Source organism: Salmo salar, chromosome 09 (genome assembly GCF_965601325.2).
Source record: "Salmo salar chromosome 09, fSalSal1, whole genome shotgun sequence".
Lineage (NCBI taxonomy): Eukaryota > Metazoa > Chordata > Actinopteri > Salmoniformes > Salmonidae > Salmo > Salmo salar.
Window position 1 is genome coordinate 88,932,695 of NC_138299.1, and position 19,806 is coordinate 88,952,500.

Consider the following 19,806-nt stretch of genomic DNA (forward strand, 5'->3'; position numbering starts at 1 on the left):
CAGTAAAAGGCACGACAGCCCGCTTTGAGTTTGCCAAAAGGCACCTAAAGGAGAAACAAAATTCTCTGGTTTGATGAAACCAAGATTGAACTCTTTGGCCTCAATGCCAGGCATCACATCTGGAGGAAACCTGGCACCATCCCTACGGTAAAGCATGGTGTTGGCAGCATCATGCTGTGGAGATGTTTTTCAGAGGGAGGGACTGGGAGACTAGTCAGGATCGAGGAAAAGATGAATGGAGCAAAGTACAGTAGATCCTTGATGAAGATGTAGATCCTTGATGAAAACCTGCTGAAGATTGCTAACGACCTCAGACTGGGGCGAATGTTCACCTTCCAACATGACAACAACCCTAAGTACACAGCCAAGACAATGCAGGAGTGGCTTCAAGACAAGTCTCTCAATGTCCTTGAGTGGCCGAGCCAGAACCCGGACTTGAACCCATTCGAACATCTCTGGAGAGACTTGAGAATAGCTGTGCAGCGACGCTCCCCATCCAGCCTGACCGAGCTGGAGAGGATCTGCAGAGAAGAATGGGAGAAACTCCGCAAATACAGGTGTGCCAAGCTTGTAGCGTCATACCCAAGAAGACTCGAGGCTGTAATCGCTGCCAAAGGTGCTTCAACAAAGGACTGAGTAAAGGGTCTGAATACTTATGTAAATGTGATACCATTTTTATTTACATTTTTTATAAATTAGCAAACATTTCTAAAAACCTGTTTTTGCTTTGTCATTATGGGGTATTGTGTGTAGATTGATGAGGGGAAAACAACTATTTAATCAATTTTAGAATAAGCCTGTAACGAAACAAAATGTGGAATAAGTCAAGGGGTCTGAATACTTTCCGAATGTGCTGTATGGATCAGCCAAAAGGCAGGGCTCCACTTTCTCAAACTCTCACTCCTACCATCACAGACTCATCTTCATCCTGACCATCTGTGCAAGCCTCGGGCTTCGAGAACTTCAACACACCTGCCACCTTGGATAATTCACCCTCATTCACTTCTATTTCTCCTCCAGATGTAGATCCGGCATATGGCTTGCTCTGCTTACACTTTCCACCATTCTTCTTCGACAAACCATCTCCCTTTTCCCGCCATCTTCAACCAACTCAAGCTCACCTACCTCCCTCCCTCACTCTCTCTCTCTCTCTCTCTCTCTCCCTCTTCGACTCCTTTTCCCCTCCATTCCTCCTCCGTATTCCAAGTATGTCTCCTTATGATAATACTGCACTTTTACTAACATACATCTCCTTCTTGCCCTCAAGGGACTAGATTGTATTCAATTGAAACCTGCTTCATACAGAAGGGAAAACATTTCAGTAATTGAAAATTAAATGTTATGAACCAGTTAAATATAACACTATGGTGAAAGGAAAGATATGCGAAGATAGTGTGGCCCTTACAGAGTATAGTGAAGATAACAGTGAATACCAAACTCCAGAATGTGAGAGGGGAAGGGAGGGAGACAAACAGAGGGAAGGCGATATAGCTACACAGATGAACAGGTAGAGAGATAACATACAGGACTTGCTCAGATCTCATTCTATACCTACTGGCTCCCACATCTTTACCTCAACAAGAGCTGGCATGTTCAGACCACAACTATGTCCTCACCCATCTTCTCCCCCGCACCTCTCCTATACCCTCTCCTCTCTTTCCCTATAACCTAGACTCTCCGCCAGCCTCAACCCTTTCTGTGATAAAAGCCTATTTTCTCTGACAATGCAGGGGAAAAAACTAAACAATATCTGTGCATTTGTGTACATTAATATTGTAAATACATTTTGCAATGTCTCAAATTGATGTAATTAATCTTCTATTGGCTTTTATGTTCTCAAAGCAGCACAGCGATGCATGTTTCCGTAACAGATAACACTGATTGTATTTTCTTTTGTTCACCAAAGTCACAGGGGACTTAAAACATCATTCATCTTCCTGTCAGAGAGACATGGTTGGCCATAGTCAACACACAGAACACACACATATTGTAGGCCTACAATGACATGCACTCTCTCTCCCTCTCCCACACACAGATACCATCTAACAACACTACCTGCTTCAACACAGCTGCTGCTACAAAAGCAGAGGAAAACAAGCCTGAGGTTTATCATTACAAAAATATAGCACTACTCCACACAGAGAAAATTGGAAAAATACAGGAAACCACTTTCAGAGAGAGAGAGAGAGGGGGGGATAGGGAGTGAAGGATAAAGAGATAGAGAGAGAGGAGTGAGATAGGGAGTGAAGGATAGAGAGAGAGAGGGGGTGAGATAGGGAGTGAAGGATAGAGAGAGAGAGAGAGGGGGTGAGATAGGGAGTGAAGGATAGAGAGAGAGAGAGGGGAGTGAGATAGGGAGTGAAGGATAGAGAGAGGGAGGTGAGATAGGGAGTGAAGGTTAGCGAGAGAGAGAGAGAGAGAGGGGAGTGAAATAGGGAGTGAAGGATAGAGAGAGAAAGAGAGAGAGAGAGGGGATTGAAATAGGGAGTGAAGGATGGAGAGAGCGAGAGGGGAGTGAAATAGGGAATGAAGGATAGCGAGAGAGGGAGAGAGAGAGGGGAGTGAAATAGGGAGTGAAGGATAGAGAGAGAAAGAGAGAGAGTGAGAGGGGGGAGTGAAATAGGGAGTGAAGGATAGAGAGAGAGCAAAAGCAATGTCTTCTCATTATTTGTTGATTTCAAATTTGGTATGAGAGTCTGCTATACAAATTGATGGAAAGCGGTGTTGGGGGAGAAACATACAAAATTATACATCACACACATTTCTTTCCACAGGGCCATGGGGTGAGACAGGGATGCAGCATAAACCCCACCCTCTTCAACATATATATCAACAAATTTGCGAGAGCACTAAAACAGTCTGCAGCACCCGGCCTCAACCTACTAGAATCTGAAGTCAAATGACTACTGTTTGTTGATGATCTGGTGCTTCTGTCCCCAACCAAGGGGGCCTACAGCAGCACCTAGATCTTCTGCAAAGATTCAGTCAGACCTGGGCCCTGACAGTAAATCTCACTAAGACAAAAATAATGGTGTTCCAAAAAAGGTCCGGTTACCAGGACCACAAATACAAATTCCATCTAGACACCGGTGCCCTAGAGAACAAAAAACACTTTACATACCTTGGCCTAAACATCAGCGCCACAGGTAACTTCCACAAAGCTCTGAACGATTTGATAGACAAGGCAAGAAGGGCCTCCTATGCAGTCAAACGGAAGATAAAATACTTGAATCAGTTAAGGAACCCATTGCCCTTTATGGTTGTGAGGTCTGGGGTCCACTCACCAACCAGGAATTGAGACTCCGCATGCAGAATTCTGCAAAAATATCCTCTGTGTACAACGTAAAACACCAAATAATGCAAGTAGAGCAGAATTAGGTTGATAACCGCTAATTATCAAAATCCAGAAAAGAGCCGTTAAATTCTACAACCACCTAAAATGAAGCGATTCCCAAACCTTCCATACCAAAGTAATCACCTAGAAAGAGATGAACCTGAAGAAGAGTCCCCTAAGCAAGTTGGTCCTGGGTCTCTGTTCACAAACAGACCCCACAGAGCCCCAGGACAGCAACACAATTAGACCCAACCAAACCATGAGAAAAAGATAATTACTTAACACACTGGAAGGAATTTACAAAAAACAGAGCAAACTAGAATGCTATTTGGCCCTAAACAGAGAGTACACAGTGGCAGAATACCTGACCACTGTGACTGACCCAAAATTAAGGAAAGCTTTGACTATGTACAGACTCTGAACATAGCCTTGATATTGAGAAAGGCCGCCATAGGCCTTTTTCAATAAGTCAGGCTTTGTGCACACTGTCCACAAAATGAGGTGAAAACTGAGCTGCACTTCATAACCTCCTACCAAATGTATGACCATATTACAGACACATATTTCCCTCAGATTATACAGACCCAACAAATCCAATTTTGATAAACTCCCATATCTATTGGGTGAAATACCACAGTGTGCCATCACAGCAGCAAGATTTGTGACCTGTTGCCACAAGAAAAGGGCAACCAGTGAAGAACAAACACCATTGTAAATACAACCCATATTTATGTTTATTTTCCCTTTTGTAATTTAACCATTTGCACATCGTTACAACACTGTATAGTCATAATGACATTTGAAATGTCTCTATTCCTTTGGAAACATGTTTCCCATGCCAATAAAGCCATTTGAATTGAAAGAGAGAAAGAGAGGGGAGCGAGAAAGAAAGATAGGGAGTGAAGGAGAGAGAGAGAGAGAGAGAGAGAGAGAGAGAGAGAGAGAGAGAGAGGAGGATGAGGAGTTTCAGGGACACATCACAACAAGTCATTGGTTCTCAGGGGCATCACCATCGTAGCAGACACAGTAAGTTCCAATATTACGCTTCACCAACATGACAAGGTTCTGGGGCATATTCAGAGAGTAGACAATGTTTTTACAACAAAAAAGAAGAGATGAATCCTTGTCTCCTGATGGATGAGTCACTCTCTCTTCCTCCCTCTCTCCCTCTGTTCCCCTAATCTTGTGCAGGCGTCTATATTTAGTCACTGGCAGGATGCCCTTTGAGACAGGTAGGCCAGGCAGCATCAGACTTGAGCTCACTCTCACTGGAGCCCATTTCTGTCCTTCTCTCAGTGTGGGCCCCAAAAGATGAACTGCAACACAGAGATCGAGAGAGAGAGAGACAGAGAGAGACAGAGAGAGTCAGAGACAGAGAGAGAGACAGAGACAGAGAGACAGAGACAGAGAGAGAGAGAGAGACACACACAGACAGAGAGACAGAGAGACACTGGATGGGAAAGCATTACTCCTCTTAGCAGCCAATTCCTAGATATCATCTGCTAACGGAAATTCCACTGTCACTGCCTCACAACCTCTGAGATGAAAAGTCAATATGAGGACGTTGAGTATATTCCCATAAAATCACATTATCATCACTCGTTTGAAGATGGAAATAATTGCCACTCAGCAGTACACACACAGACAGTGACGTAGACTGCCCCCCCCCCCCCCCACACACACACACACACACACACACACACACACACACACACACACACACTTCTGTGCGGCTGACTCAGCACAGTTCATGTGAGGAGGAGAGGCAATATTATTTCTCATATCACGTCACTCACACACTCTCTATCCCTCCATCCTTCACTCCCAGGGTGTCACTCTAATCATCAGCCTGTTTATCTTTCATTACTGTTCAGAGAGATGAAAGAGAAGAGAGGAATGAAGAAAAGGGAGGAGGGAGGGTGGCAAAAAAGGGATGACATCAAAGTGATTACGGGAAGGACATTGGAAGCATTGGAGAGACTACCAATAACAAAACATTTTACGAAAAATAACACGTTTCATTTAATAATATCTGCAACATTGTATCATGGTTGTGTAGTATTAACATCTTCAATTAGGACAGTATGCTTTGTTTACATAAACACCGAGTTGATTAATCAGACAATATATAGGCCTACTCTGCATGGTACAGACAGTTGATTAATCAGACATAATATAGGCCTACTCTGCATGGTACAGACAGTAGATTAATCAGACAATATATAGGCCTACTCTGCATGGTACAGACAGTTGATTAATCAGACATAATATAGGCCTACTCTGCATGGTGCAGACAGTTGATTAATCAGACATAATATAGGCCTACTCTGCATGGTACAGACAGTTGATTAATCAGACATAATATAGGCCTACTCTGCATGGTGCAGACAGTTGATTAATCAGACATAATATAGGCCTACTCTGCATGGTACAGACAGTTGATTAATCAGACATAATATAGGCCTACTCTGCATGGTACAGACAGTTGATTAATCAGACATAATATAGGCCTACTCTGCATGGTACAGACAGTTGCACACTACATCAGATTGGGCACAAAAGGTGTAGCAGCATAAATAGTATCAGTGATATACACATCACAACGTATTTGTAATTGTAAAGTCTAACATGGGAGTATATTTGGAATGAATTACAAGACATTCTAAAGTATGCTCTACATCATACACAAGATGGTGGTTGGTTATAAGACATAAGATATTGTTATGTATGTTTAGTCAGGGTCTGCCTGCTATAGCTGAGTATAAGACCATGGGGGCTAGAATAGGTCTACCTGGACAGTCTACAGTATATAGGGTAAGTGCTAGACTCGCTTTGTCAAACTCATGGGTCTACAACAAGGTGGTTGAGGGAAGACTAGGTGCGTACAGACAAGAGGAGCAACTAGCACATTCATTTTGGCTATGTCATGGACATGGGTAGTATACTGCTGCTTGAATAGAGCATTTAGTCCCTTCTAGAAGTGTCTTTCTGTAACTGGCAAGTTTCCTGTGGACCAACACACAGCTAGACAATGACGCTTTGCAAAATATACCTCAGGGGTTTTGGGTTGGCATTCATTGGCCACCATTCAGAGGAGAGGAGCTCACAGATGCTTCCAGCTATAGGGACGGGAGGCAAATTCAGTAGAGCTGTGTCTGGTCTGACTGCCCTCACAGGACCAACGTCAGAGCCTGAATTCAAACACACTTTTCACATACAGCTCACAAATCCCTCAGCTATATATCTGTTAACAGGCAGAGTTCAGAGGAATCGCTGATATGTTGTCCGAGTTCTCATATTTTGGAGAGGAATCTGCTACAACTTCAGCTAAAATACTCATATGCTCATCTCAGTCTCTGAATCAGAAACCATACTTATTGCTTAGTGAAAAGAGACTTTTCAGACTGAGTTGGAAATAAAAGGACCATATAAAAAGGAATGTCAGTGGAATAACACTTGGAATGTGACACAGGGTCAGGAATTACATTAGGGGGGTTCTAGAACTGCTAAGAAGAGGTACAGATTGGAAGCTTGAACAATGTTAAGTAGAAAATAACTATTTTCAGTGTTGAATGGGGTTCTAACCAATATTGTAGCTGTATCCTAACCCCACAGCTCTACTCATCCCACACAGAGAGAGAACTAAATGGTTGATTTTTACTGCAGCAGGAATAGGTATTTGCTAGACATTATTTTTCTGGTGATTATTTTAGTTACCCATTAGAATGTATATTGGGTCCTATTTTGTGGCCATTGAGAAATCTCTCCCTGTTTAAAATTCTACATATGTTTAAATGCCTCCTGTCTACATAGTGGTGTTAGTCGGCCACCCAGAGGGACTCTTTATGTAGACGGATTTTGGACAAATAAAAACAAAACAAAAGAAACATTCCACAATATACAACATCTAATAAGTCAACTGGACAAAATGATGCCAAAATATAACAACTTATACAAAGACAATTAAACAGAACAAACATTTGGACTTCTTTAGACTCTTATATTGCATTCATTTCTAATCAGAAGTGTGTGTATGTGTGTGTGTGAACCCTTGGACCATAGCCAAGCCTCATCATTGTCATTCCCCTCACTGCCCTGTCGGCGTGAACAGCTCTTTCACTCCGGAGCGGAGAGATGGAGACAAAAACCAAATCAAACAGATGACAGAACACCCCTCAGTGATCCAGCCTGTGAAACCCCTCAGTGATCCAGCCTGTGAAACCCCTCAGTGATCCAGCCTGTGAAACCCCTCAGTGATCCAGCCTGTGAAACCCCTCAGTGATCCAGCCTGTGAAACCCCTCAGTGATCCAGCCTGTGAAACCCCTCAGTGATCCAGCCTGCGAAACCCCTCAGTGATCCAGCCTGCGAAACCCCTCAGTGATCCAGCCTGCGAAACCCCTCAGTGATCCAGCCTGTGAAGCCCCTCAGTGATCCAGCCTGTGAAGCCCCTCAGTGATCCAGCCTGTGAAGCCCCTCAGTGATCCAGCCTGTGAAGCCCCTCAGTGATCCAGCCTGTGAAGCCCCTCAGTGATCCAGCTTGTGAAACCCCTCAGTGATCCAGCCTGCGAAACCCCAGCCTGTGACCATATGCTGTGGATGAGAGAGACTAACTGTGGCAGGGTAACCCATCTGTGCCATTCAGTGTGTAGACCACACAGATACAGCCTATGCAGCTATTCAACTCACTTAGCTATAGGTCCATTGGGTATCCCTGATGGCTTTATACACACAACAAATAGCTGGTGCATGCGTGTGTGTACATGTGTGTGTGTGTGTGTCCATTCACTATTCTATATCCTTAATGCACTTTAATGACTTGACCCTGGAATCATTCTCCTATCGGGGTCTCCCTGTACACAAAATATAACACACGTATCAATATCAGGATCATTATGTCTGTTGCCATTGTCTTTCTGCAAAACAGTCCAACAGCAGTTCATGGGCAAAACTGACCCACCGTGTCTATGAAGACAACAAAATTCAACATGAACGTGTCTGTTAAATCTGATCTGTGATCAGTCTTCAAATCCTCTTCATGTCCAAAGTCCCAATGTCCCATACAGCATTGGAGGTGTGAGTGTTGAATTCTGTCTGGTCCACAACTAACGTCCTGGCGACCCACTACCTCACATCGCCCTCATGTTACCAGACATCTAAACTGTGCTTTACATTTGGTCCCATCATTTACTCTTGTGAAGGAGAGAGTGTTACATACATGTTGATTGGACGATAGCAGCTAAGCGCCTGAAGAAGCTGTGTGATGAAACTGACTGCACATATACAGCTCTACACACAGGTACATATATTTACGTTGTAATACTGCACTGACTTGGTGTTTCTGGAGGACAAGGAAGAGGAGAGTTAGGGGTACATCTTCCACTCCTCTTTGTTCCCCAGACTTCTGCTGAGCATGGATGAAAGTGGGTGAGCATGGATGAGAGTGGGTAAGCATGGATGAAAGTGGGTGAGCATGGATGAGAGTGGGTGAGCATGGATGAGAGTGGGTAAGCATGGATGAGAGTGGGTGAGCATGGATGAGAGTGAGTCTGGAACCAGCGGACAGAAAGAGCATCACCGGCTCCTGGCCTCACATCTAAAACAAAAATGAAACAAGAGATTTTAGATCAGATTAATTAAATGTGTAATGCTGGGTTGTGGTTTAGCTATGTTTGAATGTGGTTGTGATGCATGGTCACGGTTGATACTACATCTCTGGTAATGGTTCAAGCTCTCCGTCTATGGCTCTGGTTCTGAAGGTGGTTTGCAGTCCCTGGACACTGACCTGCAGAGGTGCTGGTTGAGTCTCCTCCCTTTCTGGCTGCAGTTCTCAGCGGTCACGTTGCAGCGACACCGACACAAATGCAAATCGAGTGTCCACTTCCTCCCAGGACAGGGGGTACATCGAGGGCCTGGCAAGGGAGACGGGGTGGTCGGGGGAGGAGAGGGCGTAGTCGGGGGAGAGGAGGGTCTGGGGCGGTAAGGAGAATAGAACAAATACTGCAACTTTAAAACAGACACCAGTGGCTTTCAAACCTGATGTTCCACATAGGATTCAAGAGGAATAAAGCTGTCCCTGTGCCCATTGCAGTAGACTTCCTCTTGTCTGAGAGGCCCTTTAATGTGCCATTGGCTGGGATTCCCATTAGGGAGTTAACCTCAGTCTGTGTCTAAGTGAGCCCATCCACGACTGAGTTAACTCACCCTGGCCTGTCTGGGTGGCTAATGGACTTCTTCAATTAAGTGATTTAATTAATGAAGCAGATACAGAGAGACCATCTTTGTGTGGGCCTGGCTGAGTGGTCATGGCTGGTTTGCCACAATGAGAGAGGGAGGAGGTGGTGGCTGGGCTGCCACAGAGAGAGAGGGAGGAGGTGGTGGCTGGGCTGCCACAGAGAGAGAGGGAGGAGGTGGTGGCTGGGCTGCCACAGAGAGAGAGGGAGGAGGTGGTGGCTGGGCTGCCACAGAGAGAGAGGGAGGAGGTGGTGGCTGGGTTGCCACAGAGAGAGAGGGAGGAGGTGGTGGCTGGGTTGCCACAGAGAGAGAGGGAGAAGGTGGTGGCTGGGCTGGCACGGAGGAGGTGGTGGCTGGGTTGCCACAGAGAGAGGGAGGAGGTGGTGGCTGGGTTGCCACAGAGAGAGAGGGCTGGGTTACCACAGAGATAATTAGTCACCAAATTGGCATCAAATTAGGCAGATTACACACCTGCCAGTAACTCAATGGGATCTGATCTGAGTGATGGATGGGCCTGAGAGACACTGAGTGAACTCTGACCCCTATAAGAGGACATAGCTGACAGCAGCATGATGGGTGGAGAATTGAAGAAGAAGGGCTGAATTCACTTTTTCTGCTGTGTGGAGTGAGTTTCTTGGAATTATTTGTGCGTACCCACAGAGTAACAGACAGTTGCTTAGACTCGTGCATAAAGCTTTATGTAAATAAAGAAGCAACAACTCAGGAGTTAATTTAGCATGTTTAGTTGAACTTACATAGTTCCACTTTTCTTTCGTTTGGATTTCCCTCTCTCCCTTTTCCTGTCTTTCCTCAGAGGCTTTGCAGGCCTGTTAGTCAGAGACATACATCTGCGTCAAACAACAATACATCACAATAGCAGATCAAAATCTAAATAGATACATTACAGACTGAGTTAAATGCCTCTAATTCCATTTTTTGTGGGATTCCCTTAAAGTCCAACAGCCTTATTAGAAAATAAAATGTCTGCCTCCGTCCCCCTTTCAAGCTTTCACTCTTGGGCCAGTAACTGAAAGGTTGCTAGATCGAATCCTCGAGCTGACACGGTAAAGATCTGTCGTTCTGCCCCTGAACAAGGCAGTTAACCCACTGTTCCTAGGCAGTCATTGTAAAATAAGAATTTGTTCTTAACTGACTTGCCTAGTTAAATAAAGGTAAAGTAATAAATAAATAAAAACATATTTTTACTCTCTCTCCTTCTCTCTATCCCTCTGTTTTCACTCTTTCCCTAACTTTCCCTCTTTGTGGGCCTTGACCTCTGTCCAGCTCTGTTGGTCTAAGGCTAGCTAATCACTCTGCCACTAGGTCAAGGGTGGGCTGGGGCTTCCAAACATGTGACAGAGCAAAAGTAGCCTTTTCTGTATGGTCAAAAGCCTTGCCTTAGCGTCTTCTCAGAAATACTATAAAATAACATGGTGTAATAATAATAATGTTGTATAGAAATAGAAACTTCGATCTGCTTTGGTAATTGCTCTCAGAGCACTCACTCAGCACAAAGGGTAAGATATCTCTATGGAGACAGTGGCATGTGAACGGTCCCATGGGATATTAGGCTAGCGCTCGAGCATCACAAAGACGCTAACTCACTAAGCTAGAGGTACAGAGAGGTACACAGAAACAGATACCCAAACACACACTAAGAGACACACACACAGACAAACACAAATGTACACAAACAGCCACATATATACAGTACTGTACCTGGTAGGGGCTGATTGAAGATTCTCTTTTAGTCTACAGGGAAAGAGAGCAGGTTATTTGAGGACACACACACGAGAATGCAGTCATGCATAGGCTGTGTGTGTGTGTGTGCGCTCACCTGCACTCACACTGGCTGTGCTCAACGAAGTCCAGCTGAATGAGCTCATGCTTCATAAAGGAGGTCTTCATTAGCTGCAGAGGACAAAGACACAAACTACGGTTACAAATCATTCTGTGTGTGAGAGTGTGTACCTCCATGGTGATAGAGTGTGTACCTCCATGGTGATAGAGTGTGTACCTCCATGGTGATAGAGTGTGTACCTCCATGGTGATAGAGTGTGTACCTCCATGGTGATAGAGTGTGTACCTCCATGGTGATAGAGTGTGTACCTCCATGGTGATAGAGTGTGTACCTCCATGGTGATAGAGAGTGTACCTCCATGGTGATAGAGAGTGTACCTCCATGGTGATAGAGAGTGTACCTCCATGGTGATAGAGTGTGTACCTCCATGGTGATAGAGTGTGTACCTCCATGGTGATAGAGTGTGTACCTCCATGGTGATAGAGAGTGTACCTCCATGGTGATAGAGAGTGTACCTCCATGGTGATAGAGTGTGTACCTCCATGGTGATAGAGTGTGTACCTCCATGGTGATAGAGTGTGTACCTCCATGGTGATAGAGTGTGAGAGTGTGTACCTCCATGGTGATAGAGTGTGTACCTCCATGGTGATAGAGTGTGAGAGTGTGTACCTCCATGGTGATAGAGTGTGTGAGTGAGGGCACACACTCCAGTGCCTCGTCGGAGCAGCACCCACCACAGCGGTGGACCGACACACAGGAAGGCACGAAGAGGTGATGCGTCTCTCCCGGCAACTCCCGCCACACCTCCACCAGGGTATCCCTGGGCTCACAACCAGTCCGAGAGTACACCTCCAACCACCGACGCACTGGAGGGAGGGAGAGCGAGAAATTTCAGATGAATAGGTTTGACAAGGTCACTAACACATCACAAATCTAGTCATAATGTATTCATTCTCACTTTATGAATCTCAACTCTGTTATTCATACACACACAGTTACTCATCATCAGCCTGTTCATATATGCTGGTGTGATTATCACAAGGGGGGGGGGTACCTTCTCTAGATTTGGGGGTGGTGTCCGCAGGTCTCCAGTGGGCTAGCTGGAAGAGCAGAGGCAGAAGAAGAGGTGTGTCAGGTGGTAAATCCCTGCATGTTTTTAACCTTATATACAGAGAGGACCCCTAGTACCCCACAGCCCCACGTACCCCACAGCCCCTCGTACCCCACAGCCCCTCGTACCCCACAGCCCCACGTACCCCACAGCCCCTCGTACGCTCTCATGCTCTACACTGATACCAAATACCTTAGCCAGGTCAGTAACACACAAAAAACATACTATGTAGTTTACACACACACACACACACACACACACACACACACACACACACACACACACACACACACACACACACACACACACACACACACACACACACACACACACACACACACACACACACACACACACACACACGCAAACACTTCACACACGCAAACACTTCACACACGCAAACACTTCACACACGCACCCCCACCCACCCACCTTCATTATTAGATCTGAGTGGACCAGGGCCACTGCTGAGAGAACGTAGACTTCGCCCAACCGCCCCACCCTGCCCCCGTGCTCTCTCTACAGTTTCTGGTTTGGCCCCATTTCATTTGGAGTTCACCGATGTGTGTGTGGCCATTTTGTGAACACATATACTGTAGTGTCTGAGCAAGTGTCTGAGCAACAAGAAACATGTCAGATCACAAGGGTGTTTCATTCATATTACAAATCAATCAGCACAAAACATCCCCAGGAGTAGGGTGGGCAATAGCTCCACAGACTCGTCCCTAGGAGGAGTAGGGTGGGCAATAGCTCCACAGACTCGTCCCTAGGAGGAGTAGGGTGGGCAATAGCTCCACAGACTGGCCCCTAGGAGGAGTAGGGTGGGCAATAGCTCCACAGACTGGTCCCTAGGAGGAGTAGGGTGGGCAATAGCTCCACAGACTGGTCCCTAGGAGGAGTAGGGTGGGCAATAGCTCCACAGACTGGTCCCTAGGAGGAGTAGGGTGGGCAATAGCTCCACAGACTCGTCCCTAGGAGGAGTAGGGTGGGCAATAGCTCCACAGACTCGTCCCTAGGAGGAGTAGGGTGGGCAATAGCTCCACAGACTGGTCCCTAGGAGGAGTAGGGTGGGCAATAGCTCCACAGACTGGTCCCTAGGAGGAGTAGGGTGGGCAATAGCTCCACAGACTGGTCCCTAGGAGGAGTAGGGTGGGCAATAGCTCCACAGACTGGTCCCTAGGAGGAGTAGGGTGGGCAATAGCTCCACAGACTCGTCCCTAGGAGGAGTAGGGTGGGCAATAGCTCCACAGACTGGTCCCTAGGAGGAGTAGGGTGGGCAATAGCTCCAGACTGGCCCCTAGGAGGAGTAGGGTGGGCAATAGCTCCACAGACTGGTCCCTAGGAGGAGTAGGGTGGGCAATAGCTCCAGACTGGCCCCTAGGAGGAGTAGGGTGGGCAATAGCTCCACAGACTGGCCCCTAGGAGGAGTAGGGTGGGCAATAGCTCCACAGACTGGCCCCTAGGAGGAGTAGGGTGGGCAATAGCTCCAGACTGGCCCCTAGGAGGAGTAGGGTGGGCAATAGCTCCAGACTGGCCCCTAGGAGGAGTAGGGTGGGCAATAGCTCCACAGACCGGCCCCTAGGAGGAGTAGGGTGGGCAATAGCTCCACAGACCAGCCCCTAGGAGGAGTAGGGTGGGCAATAGCTCCACAGACCAGCCCCTAGGAGGAGTAGGGTGGGCAATAGCTCCACAGACCAGCCCCTAGGAGGAGTAGGGTGGGCAATAGCTCCACAGACTGGCCCCTAGGAGGAGTAGGGTGGGCAATAGCTCCACAGACTGGCCCCTGTGGAGGAGTTGATACTGTCACCCCAAGTGTGTGTTCGTTGTACTGCTCCCAGAGAAGACTATTCCCCTCCAGTCTGGTTGCATCTGTTCCTGGCTGACACTGGCATTGGCACAGTCTCACTCTCTCTGTGTCTCCCTCTCTGACACACACACAAGTAATGTAAACAGTGCCAGCCAAGCTCTTGCAGCAGCCCACACAGTGCCAGCTGCAGCATCAGTCTTAGACCCTCCAACTGCCACAATTAACCCAGCTATCCCCCAGGGGGACGAGTAGAAAAAGCCGTTGGGACCACTGTGTGTGTCAGAGAGAGAGAGATGTGGGCCCCAATGCAACATGATTCCCAGGACCTCCAATCTGATATATCCCACGGCCACGCAGCTCAATCAGGACAGCTTCAGGTCACTACATGTTCTTGATATAAAACCAATCTGCCATGTAGAGAGTTGTGTGCCTGAGTCTATTATGTTGGCTAATTATTATCCATCCCTATATGTCACTCATGTACAGTACATCTACCTTGTGTTACAAAGAACATGTCAGTCATTCTGACAGAGTTGTGCCACATTGTGCCTATCCATACATGGTACATGCTCTAGGAGAGTGAGGTGCACCACAGAATTCTGTAAACCTTCATAAGCTCAGAGCGTCAATGACCGTGGGGGTAAGCTCCAAACACACAAAGATCAGTTGAAAATATTAAAAACAAAGACGCTATACTGCTCCTAAAGTCACTGTATTCCCATCTTTATTTTCCCTTCAAATAAACCAGATGTTTTGTTGCATAATGCAGACAAAGGAATAAAAACATCTAAACTCCTGTGATTTCCATGCAAACAATTGTCTAGCAGAGTGTAGTTAGTTATCTGACATACCTTAGCATGGGACATGGGTATTCTGGAGAGCAAGAGGAACTGAAACATTCCTAGAATAACTTGAAGCATAATCCCCATTGTGCAGAACTCCAAAAAACCAAATTTTCCGTCAATGAATTGTTGATTTTCTTTTGTCTTTTCTCTCCACTCAATCAATATTCAATCTGTAGTCCTTAGGTTCCATGTTATGGATTGACAGCCGGGGTGGCATTCCCTTCCCGTTAAGAACGTGAAATATATTAATTTATACAAATAAGTAATTATGAATCCGTCTATAGCAAATGAGTAGGCGAACACTCAAATGAGTGGCTTGAAACTAACTTAATTCATCAACAATTGCACAATGTATTTGGCTACAATATAACAATTTATAATCCAATGCCATCAATCGGCCTAATCATTCTTGGCAATCAAGCGCACACATATGATGCCTGCATATTGACAAATAGCCTAATTTAATAAATCTCAGTCGTTCACGTTCAATTCAATACAGTTTGGTTGCATCTATTTTACTGAGAGTTGTGTGAACTTTGAATGATGGCCCCCAATATTCCAAAGCCAGAGGTTCGGGTATGTAAACCGGTTACATTCGCCCATTGTTGGCCAGAAACCCATGAAACGGTCCGTGGTTGAGCGTCAGTAGTAGCGTGACTACAGGTCCATTTATAGTCCCGATAAGATATTTTGCGATATTGTATCCTTGACTCTAAAAACGTTTAAAAAGGACAAAAAGCCCTTATTTGCGATCCAACACTAATGTCTTAAATCACATCGGCTACGGTGCCGAACGCACATTTCATGACACTGCGTAGCCTATCCACAGCGGTGTCTCTGAGAAATAGCCTAGATGACGTTTCGTTGAAGACGCATGTGCCGCCGCGACTTATCCTTTTGTCCTCTTTGATAATAACATATTGAAGTTAATGGTGCCAGAGCAGTCCACAAAGGGAAGGGTCCTTGACAGCGTCTCTTGGTCTGTTATGATTGGTTGCTCATGTCCTTTGCCCTTCAGATCACAATTAAAAGGCGCACTCCACTCGACGCACTCCGAATTCCGCGTAACCTTTGCACTGCCAACTTTTTCAAAATGACATGGACGCACCCGCGCACTGGACACAGGTGAACGTCGCCCTTCAATTCGTCATTCAGCAGATCAATCAATAATTTACCACTCCTCTTTCTCAGCCACATAATACATTTTTAAATAACGATACAATATTTACATTTTTTATTACATTTAAGTCATTTAGCAGACGCTCATATCCAGAGCGATCATTTTTTTTCATACTGGTCCCCCGTGGGAATCGAACCCACAACCCTGGCGTTGCAAACACCATGCTCTAACAACTGAGCCACACTGAGCCACACAATAAAGGGGGTCATTTTATTGCACTAAGATCTCTTTATATCATTCACCCAAATCCACATCCAAGCTCTCACAGACAGACACATAAAACACACCAATAACTGATCACCCCCAGTGAATAGATATTAATAATTTATTTGGTTGGAATAATACATTTGCACAACTAATTTAGGTCAACAGTCAGAGGCTTACAAAACCTTGATCAGCAGCACTAGGTCACAGTCAGAGGCTTACAAAACCTTGATCAGCAGCACTAGGTCACAGTCAGAGGCTTACAAAACCTTGATCAGCAGCACTAGGTCACAATCAGAGGCTTACAAAACCTTGATCAGCAGCACTAGGTCACAGTCAGAGGCTTACAAAACCTTGATCAGCAGCACTAGGTCACAGTCAGAGGCTTACAAAACCTTGATCAGCAGCACTAGGTCACAGTCAGAGGCTTACAAAACCTTGATCAGCAGCACTAGGTCACAATCAGAGGCTTACAAAACCTTGATCAGCAGCACTAGGTCACAGTCAGAGGCTTACAAAACCTTGATCAGCAGCACTAGGTCACAATGAGAGGCTTACAAAACCTTGATCAGCAGCACTAGGTCACAGTCAGAGGCTTACAAAACCTTGATCAGCAGCACTAGGTCACAGTCAGAGGCTTACAAAACCTTGATCAGCAGCACTAGGTCACAGTCAGAGGCTTACAAAACCTTGATCAGCAGCACTAGGTCACAGTCAGAGGCTTACAAAACCTTGATCAGCAGCACTAGGTCACAGTCAGAGGCTTACAAAACCTTGATCAGCAGCCCAGACGTACAGTGAACCCTGTCTCCCATCAGTTTGTCTTTATGTCGACAGAAGAGTCTCTGTCAGTGTGGTGTGTTTTGGTTATGAGGGGGCACTTGTGCACTACATGGGGGATGTCGGTATGCAGGGACCTGTTATCTCCTGTGGTTTCAGCTAAGGGCTTGAGAAACAACACGAGGCCATAGAGTCATTAACACACACCGCACCACTCGCTCACTCCCAAACCTGACAGGACATGTGAGAGTGGAATCAGGTGAGAAACAAACTCAAAATGAAACATTGGATGTTGTTGGTTGAGATCAGAGGAACAGCATGAATCCACGACACCGGGAAGAGAAGGTTGTCATTAAACATCACTGAAACACAATCTGTGACTTATGGAAAGTGTCCGTCGGCCGTCACCACAGCAATAAATTAAATACATTTCTAATCTTAGAAATATGAATCTGCCTGCGCGGCACTTCAGTGCTTTCCATGGTATAATTACCATTCCTAAAATGAATTCTTCAACATCAGAGAAGTGTACAATTAAATACCATTTTAAAAAGTCCTAATATGACTTCATTTTCAAATGTCTCCTGATTCCATGTCCTTTCAATGGGAAAGGATATAGTATATCTAGGGACAGTTTTTCCTCTTCACAAAACCAGGAAAAGCTGAAGGCCCTAAATATTGCATGTAGGTAACATTGTCAGGAAAAATATATATACTGTTTGGGACAGGAGTTATGACTGTATTTGGGTCCACCCTGGGCCCAGTAGCAGAGTCAAGAGTTCCATGATATCATTGACACACAGAGGCACAATGACTGAATCCCAGTGGTTCAAGGGCAGCTGTGCAGAGCACCACCTTTCTGTCATTAAGGAATTCTACCTTTGATTAAAGTCTTTACATTACGCAACCATAGACTTACAGTACGCAACCATAGACTTACAGTACGCAACCATAGACTTACAGTACGCAACCATAGACTTACAGTACGCAACCATAGACTTACAGTACGCAACCATAGACTTACAGTACGCAACCATAGACTTATATTACGGAACACTGAAGTTTTACTATATCTGGAATGCCCCATCTCCAGTGGGCAAATTCACACAGTCCCATGAATCTTGTTGAGACTGCCTCTGAACGGCCGTGGGGGAAACAGCATGTCACGGGTATGCAAACCAATCAGCAACTGGCTAACAGGAGTCTTGGTTCCATCCAATAGGGTAAGAGATGTGCTGCTAACGACATGTCCTACTGCTGTTAGTCTTGTGATACCAGACCAAACCTCCACAACATATTCTCCTCCTGGAGAAACCTAGAATGGCTGTGGGGCGAGGCTTTACTGTGACATGGGGTACAAAGACATGTACCCCATTACTGTTTCACCCAGGTATTACACACTTGTTTTTTAACTCCTCGGCTTAGTATCCGAGGTCCAAGCAAACGTGAGCTGTGCGCGTCATCAACGTCTGCCACAAACCACTGAAAAGGTTACCTACTCCTAACTCAATCAACCGTTCACTCCCCTTCCTGAATGACCCCATTCCTCTTCCGAGGCGTTCGGCCAAATCAATCCCCCTTGTTTTACGATGTGCTCGTATTCTACTAAACTCCTACTTGATGCAAGTGATTTTGTATTTCTCCTGAGAATCTCTGTCTGCTTCTTAAACCCGTTCACTCTGTGAATCAAAATGAAGAAATATAGAATCAGATCCAGCCTCAGGTATATCACACCAACAAATCATATTAACACATATTCCATGCAATGTTGATTAGTACTACTACCCTAACTAGAACAGTGTAATAAAACATGTACTAACAGTTATTATACATGTAATATGTTTAGAATTTCTTTCACACACCTTGCCCTCATTGTAGATCTGTTTGATCACCCTGTTCTTCTCATCCGTGAAGTTGTTATGGACAGACTCCAGCTGTCTGTGTGACCGGAAGACAGAGAGACCTGTCAGACAACACAGACATACACACAGCACACAGAGGAATATCGTTGGCAGTTGAATTGGCGTTTTGATTATTATTCATGTTTTATTATTCTGTACTAGTACGAATGTAAGTCATATACCAGGAAAAGTTGAATCTCTACAATCAACAAAAGTGCTGCCAAGTCAATGTGCAAAAACACAGATTACCAGATCTATGACAGCATAACCTGGGCCTGAGCCAGGGGCACCTGTGCCTACAGACAAACAGTTATCTGAGTTTACAGACTATTTAGTCTAGACTATGAATGAGTAACAAAATAGTAATAGCAGTAATAGGTAATTGTGACATTTTGGCACAGATGTTTGGCAGAATTCAGAAATGCTTTAGGAGTGACAGATTACGTTCCTTGAACGTGACAAAATTACTGCATTTCTTATTTAACTATGAAAGTGTACATACATACAGAATCAATGTCCAATCATCCATTTCACTCTGATCTTTCCCCTCATGTTACCTGAAGAGAATGTGAGCGTTGATGCTCAGTCCCATGATGAGCATACAGTAGCTA

The 19,806-nt window shown here is 45.4% G+C and overlaps 1 protein-coding gene across 3 annotated transcripts in view; it reads right to left on the minus strand.

Moving 5' to 3' along the window:
- Nucleotides 1–5,331: 5,331 nt before the first annotated feature.
- LOC106612094 (vascular endothelial growth factor A-A) overlaps nucleotides 5,332–19,806 on the minus strand; it is a 28,906-nt gene continuing 14,431 nt past the window's right edge. For 2 of the 3 annotated variants that reach the window (XM_014212940.3, XM_014212942.3), the window contains exons 3-11: nucleotides 19,753–19,806; nucleotides 19,157–19,232; nucleotides 12,422–12,467; nucleotides 12,037–12,233; nucleotides 11,404–11,477; nucleotides 11,286–11,318; nucleotides 10,322–10,393; nucleotides 9,118–9,303; nucleotides 5,332–8,928 (exon numbers count right to left, since the gene is read on the minus strand). The exon at nucleotides 19,753–19,806 is cut by the window's right edge and continues 77 nt beyond it. In XM_014212940.3, the coding sequence (XP_014068415.2) occupies nucleotides 8,907–8,928; nucleotides 9,118–9,303; nucleotides 10,322–10,393; nucleotides 11,286–11,318; nucleotides 11,404–11,477; nucleotides 12,037–12,233; nucleotides 12,422–12,467; nucleotides 19,157–19,232; nucleotides 19,753–19,806 (760 nt within the window). In that variant the 3' untranslated portion in view covers nucleotides 5,332–8,906. Of the gene's footprint in view, nucleotides 8,929–9,117; nucleotides 9,304–10,321; nucleotides 10,394–11,285; nucleotides 11,319–11,403; nucleotides 11,478–12,036; nucleotides 12,234–12,421; nucleotides 12,468–15,136; nucleotides 16,452–19,156; nucleotides 19,233–19,752 lie in introns of those variants that run through there. The other variant, XM_014212944.3, reaches the window with a different exon arrangement.